At 36.3% G+C, this 22,500-nt stretch overlaps 1 protein-coding gene across 2 annotated transcripts in view; it reads left to right on the top strand.

Annotated features, from left to right (window-relative positions):
* LOC135219378 (nephrin-like) overlaps positions 1-22,500 on the top strand; it is a 330,968-nt gene that overhangs the window by 229,938 nt on the left and 78,530 nt on the right. For both annotated transcript variants that reach the window (XM_064256103.1, XM_064256104.1), the window contains exons 4-5: positions 360-523; positions 14,219-14,363. In XM_064256103.1, the coding sequence (XP_064112173.1) occupies positions 360-523; positions 14,219-14,363 (309 nt within the window). The remainder of the gene's footprint in view (positions 1-359; positions 524-14,218; positions 14,364-22,500) is intronic.

Below are 22,500 nucleotides of genomic sequence, written 5' to 3' on the forward strand. Positions count from 1 at the left end.
AGCTGGGTTGTAGTTGGAAGGAGTAATCCACCTTCCTTGAGAAGAATATGTGCAGGATTTAGCCGTTAGGTAAAAAAAAAATTTCAAATGCAGGATTTAACGACTAGGCGAGAAAGAAGAAGAGACACAGGAATAAACGATTTGTCAAAAATGACAGTGAAGAGTAAAAGCAGCCTCGTCCGAGGTTTTTTAAACAGTAAACAAGCACAATCAAAAACATTACTCACAAACCTAGAAAGACTGGAAGGATGCGCTCAAGTGCGCGTGCTGTTATGTGTCAGACAATATCTAAAACTTATATATTTACAACATACGAAGCAAATTTAACCGCTATTAATTGATTTGTTCTTCTTTTGTAGTGCCACCTGGACCACCCATCATTTTGGATGCCACAGGACGGACGCTGGAGGGTTCAGTAGGGCCTCTGGAAGAAGGCTCCCACACTCATCTCACCTGTAGGTCGGTGGGAGGGTCTCCTCCACCTACTCTCACCTGGTGGAGGGATGGCCACAGATTAAACCAGGTATGAATCACTTGATATATTAATGCTGTGCTTACATATGCATCTCCATTAGCGCGCTGACTGGCTTGCATTTAAACATGCTTATAAAAATGAATGAATACGCACACTTCTACCATTGGCAGCTTTTTTATTATAAATATTCCACTATCTTTGTTAATTCGGTTAATAAAGAATGTCTTTGTCTTACTTCAGAAATCTCATCACCTCTTATTTGAGGAGCCTTTTAAAACCTCCCTCGTGGACAAGTTGATACTAAAGCAAACAAAATGACTCTCCATTCAGTTGATTACACTGACAAGAGGAGGTGACAAAACGTGAAAAGCTTTAATGTAATGACAACCATCTTTCTAACTCGTGAAAAATGCAAACGAATATAATCCCATCGGGATCATCGTTACAAGTGATGTTTTCTGAGCGTGAGGATCATTCAGAAGTCCTTTATGCAATGTATTCTGAGCATGAGGCGCATTTAAAATCCAAAGGGAAAGGTTTGGGAGGAGGGTGAACTTCAAATCATACCAGAACTCAATAATGGTTCCAGTACGGATATCCAACTTAGAAGCCATAATTCGTTTTCATTCGGGCCGGAACAGGAACCACAAACTAACCTTGTGGCTCTCGAAGGACGTGCTTTATGACGTAAAGCGGAGAGTTATGAAAATTGAATTCGGCGTATTTTCCTCCTGTCGATAGAGAGAGAGAGAGAGAGAGAGAGAGAGAGAGAGAGAGAGAGAGAGAGAGAGAGAGAGAGAGAGAGATTCCGCAATACGTAAACCTGGTTGTCGATCGGTATTTTCAAGAAGACAAGATTGAGAGAGAGAGAGAGAGAGAGAGAGAGAGAGAGAGAGAGAGATTCCACAATACGTAAACCTGGTTGTCGATCGATATTTTCAAGAAGACAAGATTGAGAGAGAGAGAGAGAGAGAGAGAGAGAGAGAGAGAGAGAGAGAGAGGAGAGAGAGAGAGAGAGAGCCGTTTCAATATATATCTCATAATGTTTTTATCTCAATAATTAAACAATATCTAAATATTAAATTAGTGAGGACTGAAAGAAACACACAAGTACAGACTGCAGATAGAGAGAAAAAAGACAAGAGCATGTTGAGAGAATCACACGTTCAAAACCACAAAAATACGTTCGCACACACGGTGAGAGAGAGAGAGAGAGAGAGAGAGAGAGAGAGAAATGAAGACGTAATGAGATGAAAGTATTATACCAATTATTTTTTTCGAGCTCATATTGAATGTGATATAATTGTGAAAACCAGTGATGTGTATATATATAAATGTGTCTATATATATATATATATATATATATATATATATATATACTATATAATATATATATATATATATATATATATATATAGTATATATATATATATATATATATATATATATATATATATATATAGTTATACATACACACACACACACACACACACACACTATATATTTATATATATATATATATATATATATATATATATATATATACAACACACACGTATATATATATATATATATATATATATATATAATATATATATATATATATATATATATATATATATATATATATATATGTATGCCACATACACTTTTACACACATTGAGTAATTTCAACCAAACTTGGTATACATATAACTTAGCATCGGGGTCATAATACTGTGGGGGTAAGACATCACTGGCACCAAAGGAGGGGGAAGGTTGTGGGTGAGGGGGTTGGAAAAAGAGGTGAAAATAAAAATGGGGCGGAAATAGAAATAACTTAAAACGACCGATATTACTGCTTAATCCATAGTTCTTAAGGTTGCTGAGATGAATAGTGACACTCCAATGAACTTCAAGTCCAAGTTCAGCACCAATAGGGGAAGTGAAAAGGGGTGGGAAGGGGGTGACATGCAAAGGTAACCGAAACCAACAGATAATGTGTCCAATCCATAGTTTTCAAGGTCACTGAGATGAATAGTAATGCTCCTGATGCCTTTTAGTTCCTTGTTCAGTCCCGATGGGAAGAAGGGTTAGAAGGGGTGGGTAAAAAAACATATATGACAGATATTAGTGACTAATCCCTAGTTTTCAAGGTCACCGAGATAAATAGTGACACTTCCAATGACCTTTAATTCCAAGTTTAGCCCCAATAGAAAGTGGGGTTTTAATAGGTGACACATAAAAATAACAGAAATTGACAGATATTATTGTCTAATCAATAGTTTTTGAGGTTGTTGAAATGAACAGTGTCACTTCCGATTTCCTTTACGTCCAATTTCAGCCCCGATAGAAAGGGGAGTGAGAAGGCGGTGGGAAGGCCAGGACTTATAAAAATAACCAAAAACTACAGATATTAGTGTCTCATCCATAGCTTTTGAGGTTGCCGATATAAATAGTGACTCTCCCGATGCCCTTTAAGTCCAAGATCAGTCCCGATAGGAAGGGAGGATGAGAAGGGGTCAAAAATAAAATGTAAAAAATTATGCATATTAACGTCTAATTCATAGTTTTTGATATCGCTGGGAAGAACAGATTCACTCCCCATGACCTTCATGTCCAAGTTCAGCTCCAATAGGAATATTGTCGAGAAGCAGTGAAATATAAAATGTCAAAAATGATGGGCAATGCCAATGAAGCAAATATCTTTTAGGAGAGAGAGAGAGAGAGAGAGAGAGAGAGAGAGAGAGAGAGAGAGAGAGAGTTTATCGCTTGACATTCAGAGTTTTCAAGGAGCCGGGTTGGTTAGCTAGTGTATGTGTATATATATACTCTGGCTAGACAAGTTAGCTGCTCAAGCAGTTCTCCTAAAAGGAATTTTTCCATTACTGTTTGGGATGATGTTGAAAATGCCATTAAACTCGGAAAAAACGTAAAAGTTCTAGATTTCAAGGGTTAATGGACCCTACAATCTTGGAAATGGTTACTAGCTGAATTCATTTTTCACGAAATTACTGTAAAAATACTAAGATTACTATTACATCTCTATGCAAGTGGACGCTTCAGGATTAAATGGTTTTTGGGAACTATTTTCTTGGTTGTTCTTGTTGAAAAATTCAAAGGAATGAAGTAAACATTTAATGGAAATGTTACTATGGTTACCAATTCAAGATAAGGTATTGGAAAATCTTCTCCCAATGTACAAACAATGCTTTACTCATGAAGATAATGTATTATACATAACCGGGGTCAAATAGAGGAAAATCTGTTATATATAATATTCAAAATGAGGAAACTGTCACAGAGTAGTTGTATTCAGCATTTTAGACTTCTGGTTTTATCTCATCTCTATTCAGAGCAATGGTATTATCCTTTATCTTGAACATTGTTTCACTTAACAAACTTCTAGAAGAAGCAAACTTCTCCTTGCTAGTAATTTTGATCACGCACACAATCTTTATAGATATCTACCTTGAACCTAAGGAGCGAAGGAGAAATATATTTTAATAATTTTTGAACGGGTAGCCCCTATACGTCAAGCATCCTACTTTGCATTTTGTCAAAACTCGTTCCAAACCTTGCCTACTAGAGTGGTATCCTAGACTGGCCTAAACAATAATATTCTTTCAACATGAGATGAGCTTTCCATAACCTATACTGCGTATGCTTTGTGATAAGGTAGATCAGCCAATCTGTAAAAAGTAAACGATGCTGACAAAGCTACAATGCTATGCATTCAGTGGACTGGCGATGATGTTAAGGTGGCACAAAGGATTAATAATGAAATGCTGATGGGCGATAGGGGAAAAATAAAAAAAAAATTAAGAAAAGAAATCATGGGTTAGTAACAGCTTCAGGGAACGAAAGACAACACTGGACAGAACATTTTTTTTATTCAAGGATGGAAGATATGAAAGGGATAATTTTACTGATATACCAGAAACTGACGAAAACGTGACAGCACTACTGAATGAACTAGAGTTTTTGAAATGGCATGAGTAATACTGAAACCTTAATAGAAACTGACCTTATTTAACTGTGATAATCATTAAGGCCTTGTAATTACATCCTCTGTGATGAAAATATTTAATATGTTCTTTCTCGATAAGCTGGAGAAAGAAATTGATGAAATGCTTAGAACTGAACAAGCTTTTTGTAGAAAAGGCAGGAGAAACTAGTTGAATTAAACAATAGGCGGTCTGTATACAGTTTTGAAATCAAATAATTTAAATTGATAACAGCATACTGGATATGCATGTATTTAGTCGAATTGAGAAGAAATCGTTAGGAAGAATATTAGATGGTAAGATACTAGAACGAAAACTGGACGATAACGTGGACGTAAACTTTGCATCAAGCGGAGGAGACTAGTACTTGATAGTCACTTAAGCTTCTATGCCACCGGAAAAACTACTTGGATGGAAACTAAGGTAACACACACACACACACACACACACACACACACACACATATATATATATATATATATATATATATATATATATATATATATATATATGTGTGTGTGTGTGTGTGTGTGTATGTGTGTGTGGTGTTGTGTGTGTGTGTGTGTGTGTGTTATACATGCTTATAAATATAGATACATACACATACACACACACACACACACACACACATATATATATATATATATATATATATATATATATATATATATATACATATAAAATACTTCCTCTGCTTGGTATATTTTTCAAACTGGTTTAATTCATGGAATTTCGGCTTAGCGAAATATGCGCGTGGCTGATAACTTAATTGCTTGCCTCGCCCCACTTTTTTTCTTCTTCTTTCTTTCCTTCTTTTTGTCGAGAGAGGTGAGCGCTATGAATACAGCTTTTGTCCCCGGGATGGTGTTTTCATACGCTGACCCCGCCGCCTTGGGGTGGGGTGGGGGGGGGTGGTTAGGGGTGGAGGCAATAGAGAGAGAGAGAGAGAGAGAGAAAGGTGCTGCTGTTCCTCGAAAATTAAAATTATCCAGAACAAACACATAATTCTCGCTCCTGGACAGTTTTAAGTCAGTTTTAGTTTTGGAAAATGAGGGCAAAAATGCAGAAGAGTGCAAAACTTAATGAAATTCAGGACTAGTGGTGTCTCACTACATTTTTGGAATATATCCTTCTTCTTTTTTACGAAACATTCGGTGTGAATTTCGTATGTTCAAAAAAATACTTCTCATCCTTATTGCAGTATTAATGTACTAAAATGTACTTTATGCGTAAATGTCGACCAAAGCAGCGATTTACGTGCCGGATACTTAATCAGCGCAAATTCAACACATGTGGCTTAAATATTCAATGTTAGGTAGCTTTCAATTTTTGTTGTCTGTTACCGTTAGGAAAAAGGCCATTTTCATTTATTTAGATTCTATTTACTGCATTTTCGTTTTTCTGTTTTACTAAGACTTAATCTTCATTATTGTTTTCTTTATACAATAGTTTTTCTTTGCTATACGCTTTCTTATTCACAGTTGATTTCTTCACAGAACCCTGGGAAAACTTTTATATAACACCCGAATTTAAATGGCCTTTTTTTTTCAGACTCACAATAACTACATATTTCGGGGTACTCCAGTAGTATATACCGAGTACGATATTATGTGTCGTAACATGCAGTTTGAATGTGAGCTACCACCCGTAACGTCCATAAATACATAAATAGACCAGCCGCCGTGAGCTCTATATAATATATTATATATATATATATATATATATATATATATATATATATATATATATATAATATATATATATATATATATATATATATAAAAATAAATACATCATACATACATACATATCAGATACATAGACAGATAGATAGATATATCTATAACATATATATATATATATATATATATATATATATATTATAATATAACATATTCCAACATTATTAAATATAGCTATAAATGTATATGTGAATGCGTGTACGTGTGTATGTATGTACATAAAAATTTCCTTGTTTGTGCTTCAGACGTAAGGAAATGTGAGAGAAACCTATATAAAAGTTTAGGAGGAAGTGATGTTGAAATGAAAAGAGAATACGAAATGCTCCGTCGGAATGTGAGAGAGAGGTTCAAGGGGGAAATAAGGTGTTGTGAAGGAAAGTCAATGCAGAAAGTTTACCGGCCAAATGGATCGTAGAATAAAAGTTGCAAGCAGGAGTGGTAGGTGCCGTCTTAATAGAATGCATCCTTACGCCGTCGCCGACTATTTGAAAAGTATGCGAACTTTGCCGAGCCAAATCGATTAGAAAGGGAGTGTGTATATATATATATATATATATATATATATATATATATATATATTATATATATATATCTGTATATAAATGTAAATTCAATGTAGGTTCTAAAATGGTAATATAAATGTTTAGTACGATTGAAAGTCAGTCATAAAATTTTAGTACGATTGAAAGTCAGTTATAAAATTTTATACTCGGGAGCAAACGGGTATGTCATTGACGCTAAAATTTAGTAGATTTCTTAGATGCGGTGCATGTTAAGAAACTAGACGGTCTGGAAGAATTTTCAAGAAGATTTGATTTTATTGTAATTTGTTTTATTTTACTTTTTTTTGCTGAGATAGCTACTAAAAATCACACATATAAAAATGAGAAAAAATATTAATACTGAAAGATAAATAACAGAAGAGTGTTGGAGGAGGAAGCCCTGTGCGGATAAAGGAATAGAAGAAACTGTCAGGCAACTTGAGTTGCTTGTCACTAGGAATTTGCAGCATTGTGGTAAAAGTAAATTTGTTTAATGATTTTTAAGAAGTGGCTGGTTGCCTGTTAAAAAAAGTCTTTAATAAGGGTTGTGATATATTCCTTCGTGTCATAATCCACGCATAAATACACAGACATACACATACAGGTACTGACACCTATCTATCTAGTCTAGCTAATTCTTATCTATACTATCTATATCTATCTATCCCTATCTATTTAATACATCTATATAATATCTATATATATATATATTTTATATATATATATATATTATATAATATATATATATATATATATATATTATATATATAGTATATACATTTATATATATATATATATATATATTATATATATATATATATACTATATATAATATATATGTGTGCGTAAAGTATATAGCATATTTTGTGCGTATGTGTGGATGCAATGTAAACAAAAAAGAAACTGCAATTGGACTTATGAATAAGGTGATACAGGTAGGTGAAGTTCCGGGCTGCGGAACGACGAATATCATTATGGATGGTGCGAGAAGCAGTAAATTTGCGAGCAAATGTCATGCTTGATGGTCAAACAGAGACAGGAGCAATAAAGTATGTGAGGTAATTATGCAGCTACAGCTTTGCCAGAAATAAGGAATTACGTTTTAACAATCAAAAGAAAAAAAATACTGAGAACGTCTGTCGAACGTTTTCTTTTATGAAATTAAAACATAGTTAAAACAAATCTTTGACGGGAAAAGGTGAAAGTTACCAAAAAGACTATCCGTTATAGTGTTCTTAGAAAAAGGTGCTAAGGAAAGACAAGAAATGCACAAATACGGCAAGAGAATATAATAATAAATATAAGAGCTCACTTCAAAGGGTGGAGCATATTTATGAGGTAGTACTGTTATATTAAGAGAATAAGAGAAGACAAGTTATGAAATGGTTATGAATTTAAATCTTGATGTGATATTGGAGGAGCTTTAGGAAACTTGAAATGCTCGGTACTAAATGCGTTCATATGAAATAGAATAAATATCCCTGGATATTTATTCATTGAAACGAACAGCATAAAAATAACGCTGATAACAATTTCTAGGTATTCTTTTTAATCCAACACAGCGCGTTCGAGGCCTTCACATCTGCTAGTTGAGGCCATTCCGTCAGGGCATAGAGGTCTTTTATATATTTATGTATGTATATATACATACGTACATACATATATATATATATATATATATATATGTGTGTGTGTGTGTGTGTGTGTGTGTGTGTGTATCGATTTTAAATCAAGAAAAAGATAAAAACGTGATGATTATACGAACAAAGTTACAGCCCGAATGAAAAGTGGAATACTGGAGATGATGAATACTTTCATCTTATACCAAGACATGGTCACATCAACAGTAACTACGACCATGCCTTATATATATATATATATATATATATATATATATATATATATGTATATATATATATGTATATATATATATATATATGTATGTATATATATATGTATATGTATATATATATATATATATATATATATATATATATATATGTGTGTGTGTGTGTGTGTGTGAACGGAGAAAGCAGGCAAGTAAACCGAAGTGATAAATGCACAGGGAGCAGGAGCAGGAACAAACATCGCGTGCTTTTAACTTTTCGTGTTGTTTTATAAATTTTTAGTGTACTTTTACCTACATGTGAAGTTTGGGTTTTCATTTTAACTATTTTGTAAATTAGTTCTAGACATCTTGCAAATTCATATCATTTATATTGGTCTTTATTTTATTGTACAGACCTTGAGGATGCATTCTGCCGAATGCGAAACGCGTCGGAATAAATCGTAATACTTCGTCATGTTCGTTCCTGCTCTGCTCCTGTGCATTTATATATATATATATATATATATATATATATATATATATATATATATATATATATATATATATATATATATATATATATGTAATCGCACATTACATATATACTGAAAATATACATACATATATATATATATATATATATATATATATGTGTGTGTGTGTGTGTGTGTAGTGTGGTGTGTGTGTATATATGTGTGTGTGTGTGTGTGTGTGTATGTATATATTCTTTTAGAAATTTCATTAACTGTTCCATCAATCGAGGGAAATATACGTAATTTCAAAGAAGCTAACTATGTAGATCTAAAGACCTTGGAGCAACATAGAAACACAAACAAAAAAGAACGAGGAAGAAACTGAGTCAGACAGAATGCCATCCAAGTGTAAGAAAAGAGCCAAAGAAATTCTGTGAACTCCATTCTTTTTATTTCTTTCTGCTCCCCACCGTGTTCCATTTTCCCTGGAGCTCCTGTTGAACAGAACGTTGCATTAGTGAGGATCTCGGAGTCTCCTGGCGTCATGCAACTTGCATCTGCAACCTTGGAATTGAATCAAAACTTTTACAGTTTATGCATCGTCCTGGATTGGGGGGAGGAGGAGATAGAGACGAAGGAAAAAAAAGATAATGGAGTCACACGAATGTAATCAAGCTCGCCATGTTTTGCAACGTGACTGGGCGGAGAAATCAGTAAAAATGACAATGGAAAAAACATAAGTGAGACCGATTACAACATTCATAAAATACTAAGTAGGAACTAGAAGATCAAATGTCGAGAAAAACAAGAGTTTGCACTTACTATACACACGTGCATCTTAAATCCATCTGTATTCTTTGGGATCACCACTACGGCTTAATTCAGTCATTAACTTTTCTAACTTACTGATGTGCTAGGATCTTCTCTAGGAAGATGGGGGGGGGGGGGGGGGGGGGGGGGGGAGGAGTGGGGGGGGGGGGGGGGGGGGGGGGGGGGGTGTTGAGGGGCCGACTTCGGAGTATCTCTTCATGTCGCTTTTCATAAATATAGGGTGTTTTGCATAGTTCAGCAAAAGCCTCTACTTTATCTTTCCTATATTCACTTCTCTCTAACTTTCGGTGTGTCAGGTGCCTGTTATTGCTGCTGACAGCACAACGTCTGTGTAGTTTCTCTTCTCTAGACTGGTGTTATCAAGGACCCAATTCTTACTCTTCTCTTCCTCTTTATCAATAACTATAAATTCTTGAGTCCATCTATTATGTTAATGCTTTTGCTAATAAGATACCTCTCCATATTTCCTTGCCATCTCATGTTGTTGCACTCAATCTAGAGTTGCCTTGCCATCGTTGTAATTTAATTAGGCAAAAGAAAAGGTTATTATTCACATATCTGTCCTTTATTCCAGTAGCATATTTCCAAAACCTTTTCTATTAATATGCTGGGTGTTCTGGATACCTGACCTTTTCAGTAAGCGATTATCCAGTTCAGCACTTAAATAGAAGTTTTCTTTCAATTTAGCCAGTTCTTGTCAATACCACAGGTGTTGAGCCCTTATTTTGGCCTCATCGCTCTCACATTTGAAGGGCTTCATTTTCTCATTTCCCTCTTTCATAAAACTGAATCAAAGTTCATTAGCATGCTTAATGACCCTCTCTCTCTCTCTCTCTCTCTCTCTCTCTCTCTCTCTCTCTCTCACTTTCAGCTATAAGTCTCTTCTGTGTCTTCAGCACAATATTTTCGCCACTGTTGCGTGGAGTTGAAGGAGTGAGTACCTCCTCCATTCAGGTGACGTCAGAACACCCGTCAGACCACACCTTCCAACTTTTACTCTTCGTATATCAGTCTCCCCGTCCTGCGTAGTTCAGGTTCTTTGCTTCCACGACCAAACTTTGGAACTCTCCTTCTGGTTCAGTTTCCTCGGACTCAATAACACTTCATCCCACAAGCAGCAGTCTAACGTCCAGAACAAGAAATTGAAATATTTGAGGGACTTCCACTTTCTTGACTTCGGTACCGTGATAAAACAAGAAAGAATAAAGCTTACAAGTATATAGATAGGTATATAGACAGACTGGAGTATATTAATAAATATATACACAAACTGAAAGGGATGAAATGAAGAATATAATTCGTAAACATCTGCTAAATTTGAAGGTTCATATTGCAAATTTATTTGAACGACATTTGCATGAATGTGTGTTTTCCTAATATATTGTTAATTATTGTACCCTAAAACGTACTGAAACTAAAGTAACAAACCCTTAGCCTACTCTTCCAAAAAAGCAAAAAAAAAAAAAAATTCCTTGTAAAACTCTCATTTTATCGCACGAAAGCAGTAAGCTTATTAACTCTTTTCCAGCGAACTGGTGATTGAGCAAGAAAACCCGTCGTAAATGTTACACAGGGGATTACATCTATTCAAGGATTAGATCTTTTCAAAATATACTCCGGATTATCTTGTACGATTTCCCCACGCCATCCGGCCATTCATCAACGGGGAGGTCGAAGGGAGGCAGACGTGATGGAGGTACGAAGTTGTTACAATAGAATCGTTAGAGACAAAGCCCCTTTGGCCAAGGATGAAACCTACGAGGTTTGGGATGAAGCACAACACAAAGCGAGGCTCCGCCATGACACTGCAAGGAATGGAGGGCACGCAGATAAAAGGAACTACAGGGAAATAAGAAAAAGAAGAAGCAAAGTGATTAGGACAATGGCAAAAAAGATTGGACAGTGGTAATGGAGGGTAGAAAAAAAAAAAAGAGGCATTCAAGAATCATCAAATAAATGAGGGTAGAAACAGTGAATTGCGCATAAGTACCTACAGCGGAATCAAGGAAAGGAAAGTGAAATTAAGGCAAGCAGAAAGTAAATAGACAACAACGAAAAATAATTTAAATGAAAGAAATGATAGAGAAATTAAGATAAGGATTAAGAAATAAGACGGGACCGAAGAAACCACGGGAAATACAAAGAAGGTACAACAAAGAACTAAAAAATACAAACGGCATAAATCGAACAGAGGGTCCAGCGAAGGAAAATAAAAAATGGCAGGATAATGGTCGACGGAACAATTTTACTGAAGAAAAGCGAGAGATATATAAGAAAGGACGGTAAAATTGAAGACTCAAAATATATATTAAAAGACGGAAAGAGATATAATTGGCTAAGATACCAGTCAAATAGCAAAAGTGATAAGTGAAGTAGATAATTATGTAAAAAATACCAAACGAATAGGAAATTACAGAACAGACAGTGACGAAGATTCAAGGAAAGAACGGGGTAATCAAAGAAGAGACGAAGATTTCATAAAAAAAGGAAAGAAACGAGAAGACCGATAATTAATTCTTGAGGAAAAACTTATGGTCCAAATATATACAGCAACGTGGCGTGTTCTTTCTTCATGTTACATGTCAATTATAATTTGAGAAATTGGAACTTAAACACGAAATTGCTTTGAAATGCAATTGCGAATTTAACCTGAAACTAGTTTGAAATACGACTGCTACTATGTAAAGAGATCTTGAATAAGTAAAATTCTCACATGTCAGTATCTTATTACATAACTGCCCGCCCAAACCCCCACAAAAGAGGAGAGAAAAATCGACTGACATTATCCGGGCAATTTCAAGTATGCTTTTTTTTTATACAAGTGAACATAAACTATAGGCAAATGTTTTGAATGTGAGTAGCTGTAGTATGTAAATAACTCAAACTACTACTGCGACCCATGACACATCGTAGCTACTGCCAAAACGCCAGCGCCTGAAATATTAGTCTAACGAGAAAAATGACGAGCTTCGAACATTACCAGAAATGTAACAGTAGTGTTAAAGCATGCTGAGTAAGCCATATCGAATCATACGGGGAGTGGAATTCCATGAGCGATGTGAAATCTAAATCATGACTGGCATAATTCAAGTTTAATCTCACACACGTTTTCCAAAGCTTTCGTCTTTTGACAGTGTCACTTCACGTAAACATTCCGGCAAAATCCTCATGCTTTATGGATGCCAGAACGATATCTCGCATTTCAGGCCTGAATTTATGATACCTCTCTCTCTCTCTCTCTCACACACTCACCACACACACATACACACACGCACACACACACACACACCCAACACACACACACACACACACACACATATATATATATATATATATATATATATATATATATCATATATAGTATTAGTAACATGTCATGACATGGGCCAATCTTATCGAAGAAATGAGCAGTATCTGAGCTCCTGTATCTGCCTTCCTCGCCTTGATCTCCCTATGATATGTTCTTTACAAACAATAACCGTTTGAAGTCAAATACTGATATTCTATATCATTACCTCCCTCTTTTCATGCCTCGGATATGATCTCAAACCGTCAATGAATATGTTTTGGTATTTTTTTTTAAACATCGAGATCTTGCAACTTTAGGGATTATACCTTTCCTTACAAGATTACCATAATTTAGTTTTTCTTCAGATCCAGTAATGAATACCTTGTAAAATACGTAATTTCGCGGAATTGCGGTGCATAAGATTTCATGAATTTATCTATAAACATCTAATTTATCATCATAGGATCAGAATTGCTCGGAATTACGGTGCGCAAGATTTTATCATCTTCTATAACTGCTTCAAATGTACAATCATATGAAACCATTTTTTTCTGGCATCACACTGCATAAGAATTTATTGTTAAACTATGAATAGCACTAAAATTACCATCATGTGATTAAACCTTAATTATTTTTTCTTACATGCATGCCCGTAAAAAATTTTATAAACTTTGAATGTTTTTCTATAAATATCTTATTTACTATCGTTTTAGGTTTTCTCAGAGGCGGAACCTAATTTGTGAACTAAAATATACTGTGCTACATTAGGTGCTAGCTTATATTTCAGCAATCTTTTTTATTATCTGTCCCTTATTATCATATAACTTTCGAAATGCAATAATATCCAATACATTTCTGTACTGTTCTCGACTTCCGTTCCTCCGTTCCTTTCCAGTCGTATTCCAGACTTTTTTCGCCTTTATTTCATAACTTATGTTGTTTGATTTTTACTTTCATAGATATGCACTTATCTTGTCGGCGAAATTTACTTTTATGGACTCCGCAGGATATATAATAGCACCCCATAATTAGTATTTTCTCATGACTTTCAGTATGAGAGCATCAGAGACGGAAGTGTCGACACCAGAATCAGTGTTGTGGCAACTCGCAGCCTGCAAGGGGCCACCCTCTCTTGCCAGGCACTCAACAATAACATCACAGAGCCTTCGACAACAGCACTCACTGTCAACGTACTTTGTGAGTATATCTTTTTCTCTCGGTTGCTTTGGAAAAGTCAAATAAAAGAAGAAGAGAATAAAATTTACGCGAGTGTCAAAAAACTGTTGGAACAGTTCGAGTGATGTATTTTGAGAGTAATAAAAATGATACGCGTCTCAAAAAGAATAAAAAATAAAAAAATAACAAAAGCTCTGCCTCAGCTCTCCCAGGGATGGAGTTCTGTTAACATTTTTCTCTTTGAATCTTTTACTCGTTTTTATATTCATTATCCTTGGGAAAAAATAAAATGCTAAGACTTTTAGTGCAAGAAGGATCACCTATTATTAGCATTACAAATAGTGAGGCTTACACGAAAGAGAAAGGTAGATAAGGAGATAAAAATACGAGAAACACTTCGGCTCTTATATGCTTCGTGATGAAGGAAGAAATATCAGTATAACTCACTGCCTCGCAGCGCATTTGGAGAATAAAACAGACTGAGAGAGTTCTCAAAGACTTGTTAGCCCATCCAAGGAGACATAGTGTGCTCACTTATCCGTAGGAGCAGGTTTTACTGTTTATTCACAGTGTCCTGATGATTTTGTCTAGCTTTCTTACAAACTCTTCCACACTGTTGCTGTTTACAACTTCTGGTGACAGTTTATTCCATGTGTAACTTCTGGTGACAGTTTATTCCATGTGTCACATATCTTGTATGTAAAGAAGTTCCTACAATGGGATGTGTTGTATATCTTCAGTTCTAGTTTCCATCCATTATTTCTTGTCTGGTTTTCGTTCAACGTAAATAGGTTACTGTCTATTTTTGTTACGTCTTGCAGTATTTTAAATGTTTCTATTAATTGTCCTCGCAATCGTCGTGTTTCTAAGCCATACATGTTCAGACTGTCTAGTCGTCTTTGGTAACCTATTTGCCTGATGGATGGAATTAACTTTGTGGCTCTTGCTTGTACCCCTTCCAATCTATTTATGTCCTTTTATAGTGTTGGTGACCAAAACTGTACTGCATATTCAAGATGACGTCTAACTATTGATGTGTAGAGCTGCAGCATCGTTTCCTTGTTTCTGTATTTGAACTACCTCTTTATGTATCCCACTAATTTCTGTGCCTTCTTTTCAGTTTTTATGCATTGCTTTGTGGATTTTAAGTCCTTGGTAATAATGACTTCAAGGTCCTCGTCTTGTTCTACACCCTTTATGTCATTCCCAAGCAGCATGTCATTGGCATGAGGGTTGTTTGTTCCTATTTGTAAGACTTTACACTTATCCAAGTTAAAAGGCATTTGCCAACTTTTTGACCACTCTCCTATTTTCATTAGATCATTTCTTAAACTTTCGAGTTTCTGGGTCTACTGCATTTAGACCTAGTTTGGTGTCATCTGCAAATTTGACTTTCCTGCTAGTTAAGCCTACATGAATGTCATTAATGTAAGTCAAAAACAAGAAAGGTGCTAGAACAGAACCCTGAGGAACTCCGTTTTTTTACATCTGCCGATTCTGATTCTTTACCATTTATTAGGACTCTCTGTTTTCTATAAGCTAGTCAGTCTTCAATTCAGTTTGATATTTCTCCTACGATACCTAAAGCTCTAACTTTTGTCATTAGTTCCTTGTGTGGAACTTTGTCAAAGGGCTTTTGGAAATCTAAGTAGAATATATGTATTGCTCTACTACTGTCGTAAATACCAAGCACGTTATAAAAAAAACCCAAGATGTTTGATAAGCAGCATCTGTTTTTTCTGAAATCGTGTTGGCTGTTTAACAAGTTGTTTCTATGTGATCCACAATTTGATCTGCAATTATGGACTAAAAAATCTTACAAACAACGGACGTTAGACAGATTGGTCTATAATTTTCCGGCTCTTCTCTTGGACTTTTTTTTGTAAACTGGGGGCACATTGGTGCCTTTCTTTGTTCTGCACTTTTTCTGTAGAGTTTATATAGGTAAGAACTATCTCCTCTTTTAGTTCTCTAATTTCTCTTGGATGAATCCCATCCGGGCCATATTTGAACTTGTTTAGTTCTGTCTATAGTGTTTTTAAAGGTCCTCTTCTGTGAATATTATTTTGTCCAACTGTTCTGCCCTTTCATATTTAGTAACAGGTTACGGTATTGAGGTAGTGTCTTCAATTGTGAAAACAATAGTACAAAACTTATTCAATAACTCTGCTTTTTCCAAGTCTTAGTTCATCAGGTTGCCTCTATTGTCCCTTAGGGGACCTATGCTATTCTTTTTTGGTTTCCTACTGTTAACCTGCACTAAGAATTCTTTTGGGTTTTCTTTACAGATTGATGCAACTCTCTTATCCTCATTTATCCTTGCATTTCTTACTCATTTGTCCACCATTCTACAGAGTTCTTTATGCCTGCTTGTTTTTTCTGGTGTTGGGTGTGGGTTTATTGATTTGTGTAATCTGTCTCTTTCCCTAATTTTATTTTTAATTTTTATGTTAAACCACTTAGGCTGAGGGTTGCCATTTGTTAGTATTTGCCTTAATGGTATATATCTTGAGCGTTTTTCTGTGTATTCCTCTAGAAAGGCCTCCCAGTACTTGTCTATGCGAGTTCTCGTCGTACTCTTGAAAATTTTTAACGTACTCCTTTAGTTTTTATAAGTCTTGTCGACGGTAGTCTAGTCTCATTAATACATTTTCTTTTTTATGTTGAATATTAATTTGAAATGAAATAAGTTTATGACCGCTTTTGCCTAGTTTTGCACCTACTGAAAGGTCAGACATTAGGTTATCTTCTGTTGATAAGACGATGTCTAGTATGTTGTTTCCTCTAGTAGGTTTGTCAACCCATTAGTGGAAGAATTAATTTTCTACAAAATCTAAAGTCTCTTTCCTTCTACGTTTGATGCGGAGGTCATCGTGTCCCAGTATACCGCTTTATCTCTTGTCCTAGTAGTGCATACAGCTCCTCGGACATTTGTGGTTTGTGGGGAGATCTGTACACTACTAGAATTACGGGTATCTTCTTCCCTAGTCTGTTTATATTGATGCCAATCACTTCTTGCATGGTTGTAATCTTACACTTTATTGGACTGTGGTGGTCCCTGACATATAACATAACGCCTCCACCTTTTATATTGTGTCTATCTTTTTTGAAGAATTTATATCCAGCTATCTGGTACTCTCCTGCGAAGTCTCTTGTTGCCTCTTGTATCCATGTTTCTGTGATACCTATTATGTCTAATTCTTCGCTTGTTACCAATGCTTTGAAGAGATCTACTTTGTTCCGAATAAATTGTGCATTAAACTGCGCCACTCTAAGGGACTTTTCTATCTTCTCTTTGGTCCTCGGTGGCTCTATTAGTTTTCCTTACTGTCACTGTTTCCTGCACTGCTATTATTAACCAGATTCTGGGAACTTTCCGACTTCTTACCTCCAATGTTCAGTTCACTGAGGTGTTTCAAGAGGTTTTCGTTAAGAAGGTTTCTTATTAGTTTTGCTCCTTCCAAATTCAGGTGAGTTCCATCTCTTTTATATAGTTTTATATTCCCTATAAACCTGTCCCAAAAGTTTACAAACTTAACATCTTTTTCTTGGCATATTAGCTTCAGTCTGTCATTGATTCTAATTGCCTTGCTAAGAGAGTATTGGTTTACATTGGTTCTAGGCAGAAGTTTTCTCACGGACGTTCTCTACAACATTAGTCTGGTTGGCCAAAAGACCTGTCTGGTCAGTTCTTCCATCTTTTAGAAACAAGTCATTTCCTCCTCCCTGCACTATGATTGCACTTATTCTATTATTTTACCTTGCTTTTTTCACTGCCTCGGTTATCTTCTTAGCTCCTGCACCTATTTTTGGCAACAAAATTTAACCACTGATCTTTTACTATCGAGTCTCCAATTAAGATTGTTTCCTCTTATGTTTCTGAGAGCACAGCAAATCTATTCGTTGTGTTGATTCCTTTTGGGGTACAAATGCTTTCTGGCTGCTATCACTCCTCTACCAACAGCTCTCTTGAATTCATCATTTTTATCCTTGTAATCTTCTTGATTTGTAATCTAGTGTTTGTTTCTGTTTCATTTCTGGTTCTGGTCTTAAGCAATTGTTTTCTAATCTCCACTACACTCTCTCCGTTTTCCACTGCCGTTGTTCGATTACAGTTTCTCTCTTTTAAGGTTTGTAACTTCGTAGATCTCCAACTTCCTTTACCATCTGTCTACTCTTCTCGTGCTTTCGAGTTTATCCTTTTTAATATTTCAATTCCTTTACTTCCTTTGCTAATTCTTCTACTTCCCTCCTCAGTTTAGCTATCTCCTGTTCTTGTTGAATGGAGAGACAGTTACTGACACTGCCTACCTTTGATGCGCATGCCTTTTTGTAGTCTACGCACCACTTGTTAACACTACATTCCGCACATGTGTGCTTTAATTTTAACTTTTCTTGAGTCATCTCTGTTTGTGTCTTGGTTTATTTCTATCTGTGCTTTTAATTCAGTATTCTTTCTAATGTGACCAGTTGAAAAGGGAAAAACAGGGAGTGGTTGAGTACTCACACAGTCGCCGCATCCGATTACCCATTGACAGTTTTCCATAGTTCGTCGCCAGGATACCTTTTATCGCTGCCACACTATTATACGGTCTCCCTTTTGTTAGACGAGAGAGAGAGAGAGAAAAAAGCTTTAAATTGGAGCTATCAGGTTTGTTTGCATGGTGTTTTTACGTTGCATGGAACCAGTGGTTGTTCAGCAACGGGACCAACGGCTTTATGTGACTTCCGAACCACGTCGAGTGAACTTCTTACACCAGAAATACACGTCTCTCACACCTCAATGGAATGCCCGAGAATCGAACTCGCGGCCACCGAGGTGGCAGGTCAAGACCATACCGATCACGCCACTGAAGCGCTAGGAGCTATTAGGTAAATAGGCATGAAAGAGAAGGAAAAGGGAAATATCCGCTCAAACTGCAAGAAACACTATATATGAAGGAGACGCAAAAATAAAATTCTGCAGTGACTGCTTATTCCCCCAATCTTACATCTCCATGCGTCCTCCCAACCCTACCCCTATCACAAAATAGAGAAAAGTGGACCAAAACCTGCAATTTGTCTGAAACATGGTGACCCGGTTGGAGGCAGCAATGGTATGCACGTGCGAATCACACACACACACACACACACACACACACACACACACACAGAGTTGCAAGGAGTTACATGGATTAGAATGTCTCAATACAAAATAATATGAATTTTACAAAAGAGTATTTGGTCCAAATTACAAAATTAAGTACAGTAGATTTTGTACAATCTCTTATACAAACTAAATGAATTTCTATTACACATATATTGTACTAAAACAAAACCAATTTAACCATACGCCATAGTGTGCTCACTTATTTGTAGGAGCAGGTTTTACTGTTTATTCACAGTGTCCTAATGATTTTGTCTAGCTTTCTTACAAACTCTTCCACACTGTTGCTGTTTACAACTTCTGGTGACAGTTTATTCCATGTGTCACATATCTTGTATGTAAAGAAGTTCCCACAATGGGATATGTTGTATCTCTTCATTTCTAGTTTCCATCCATTATTTCTTGTCTAGTTTTCGTTCAACGTAAATTGGTTACTGTCTATTTTTGTTACGTCTTACAGTATTTTAAATGTTTCTATTAATTGTCCTCGCAATCGTCCTGTTTCTAAGCCATACATGTTTGCCTAATGGATGGAATTAGCTTTGTGGCTCTTGCTTGTACCCCTTCTAATCTATTTATTTCCTTTCATAGTGTTGGTGAACAAAGCTGTACTGCACAATCAAGATGAGGCCTAACTATTGATGTGTAGAGCTGCAGCACAGTTTCCTTGTTTCTGTATTTGAACTGCCTCTTTATGTATCCCACTAGTTTCTGTGCCTTCTTTTCAGCTTTTCAGGTTTTTTGCACTGTTTTGTGATTTTAAATCCTCGGTAATAACTCCCAGGTCCTCCTCTTCTTCTACACTATTTATATCATTCCCAAACAGCATGTAGCTGACATGAGGGTTGTTTGTTCCTATTTGTATATCTTTACACTTATCCAAGTTAAAAGGTATTTGCCATTTTTTTTACCACACTCCTATTTTCTTTACATCATTTCCTAAACTTTCCACTGCATCTGGGTCTGCTGCATTTACACCTAGTTTGGTGTCATCTGCAAATTTGGCTATCCTGCTAGTTAAGCCTACATCAGTGTCATCAATGTAAATAAAAAACAAGAGAGGGCCAAGGACAGAACCCTGAGGAACTCCGCATGTTACATCTTCCCATTCTGATTCTTCACTATTTTTTACGACTCTCTGTTTTCTATAAGTTAACCAGTCTTCAATCCAGTCTCCTATTTCTCCTACAATTCCTAAAGCTCTAACTTTTGTCATTAGTTTCTTGTGTGGAACTTTGTCAAAGGCCTTTTGAAAATCTAAGTAGAAAGAGAAAGAGAGCAATGGTATGCACGTACGAATTACAGAGAGAGAGAGAGAGAGAGAGAGAGAGAGAGAGAAGGAAAGGCATACAGGAATACAGATGCTTCATCCTTCACATAAAAGCCGCCGCGCTAAGATCAAGCATGGAAGATGGGGGAAGATGAAAATAGTTCAAACACCAATAACATGAAAATACCATAGGAAGACGTTAGTTTCAAGGTCCCGTCGTCTCCCTTCCTTCCTTTCCTACTCCCCTCAACTGTCCCCTTTCATACACCACCGCCTAAAAACCTAGTTTTCCCAAACCTTCGCTTTGCTTCAAACATGAAGTGGACCTGGATGGATCTGGTAGCTGCGTCTACATAGAGATCAGAGACGGACAAACAAACAAAGGAGATATCATTTAAAGAACAAATCCAGTCACGATCAAACTTGAACGAGGGAAAGGAAAGCGAGCATTCGGCAGACAAAAACGAACACAAAGTTCTTCTAACGTTTCGGAATCGCACCTCCTTCTTGTCCCACCGCGCCTGGTGCAAGAACCGGTTTTCCGAAAATCATTTTACCCAATATAAGGAGATTCGAACTTGGATGCTGACTGCTTCAGCTGGGCTCAAGCGCAAATCAGGAATTGACAGGCAATTAGAGAGGAAAAATGAGAGAATTTGCCTTCCGATTACAAAGGCAATAAATTGCATAAACAAAAGCGTAAACATTTCTAAAATTTAATAAAAGTTAACAACGAAAACTAACAAAATATGAAAAACAGTCTCTTTAGTATTTAACTCTTATTGCTTAGTCTTAAATATTCTTCTTCCCACCAGCCCAGAACTAATCCTCAACCCCCACCACCCTCAAAGTAAAAAGAAAATGGTCCGGCAAATCCTACAGATGACAGTAACAGGGTACGAATGCTTCTCAGACAAAGAGAAAAAATCTACTAGGGAAACCCGATGGCAAAGCGATGTCCAGAATACCGGGAATCCTGCGAATAATAATAATAATAATAATAATAATAATAATAATAATAATAATAATAATAATAATAATAAAAAGAAAGAAAACAAGAAATAAATGCGCCGAAGTTTCTATCTTTCGGTGGTCTCAGTATAATGCTGTACGAGCCGCAGCCTATGAACTTAAACCACGGCCCGATGGTGGCCTGTCCTATATTGTTGCCAGACGCACGATTATGGCAAACTTTAACCTTAAATAAGATCAAAACTATACAGGCTACACGGCTGCGATTTAGAGAGTTTGATTATTGGAGGGTAGGTGATCAACATACCAATTTGCAGCCTTCTAACCTCAGGAGTGTTCAAGATCTGAGGGCGGACAGAAAAAGTGCGGACAGACAGACCAAGTCTTCTCAGTAGTTATCATATACAGAAAACTAAAAAGCATGGGTCCCTGGGTTCATCTGAACAACCTACAGCCGCTCCTTATCCTTTATATTCATCCCCTCCTGAGACGAAACTGTGGTGTTCTTAAAGCTTCAGTTGGCCTCATACACAAGAAGAACCTTGGGAACCAGAGGGGCTGCATGAACACCAGACTGAGGACGTGGTTCAAGGTGATGGCTGTGGGCCCTTGTTATGGGCCCAGAGAGCGCCTGGCGGAAGGGAGAATTTCGGGAATGGAAACATCTTACTTGTAAGGGGCGGAGTAGAATCTACTCCAGATAACGAAAGATAGGGCATGGACACTGACGAGGGGATGATTAAAAAACGTCGAGTCAGTAGGAAGAAAAG

The sequence above is a fragment of the Macrobrachium nipponense genome, chromosome 1, assembly GCF_015104395.2.
Source record: "Macrobrachium nipponense isolate FS-2020 chromosome 1, ASM1510439v2, whole genome shotgun sequence".
Classification (NCBI taxonomy): Eukaryota; Metazoa; Arthropoda; class Malacostraca; order Decapoda; family Palaemonidae; genus Macrobrachium; species Macrobrachium nipponense.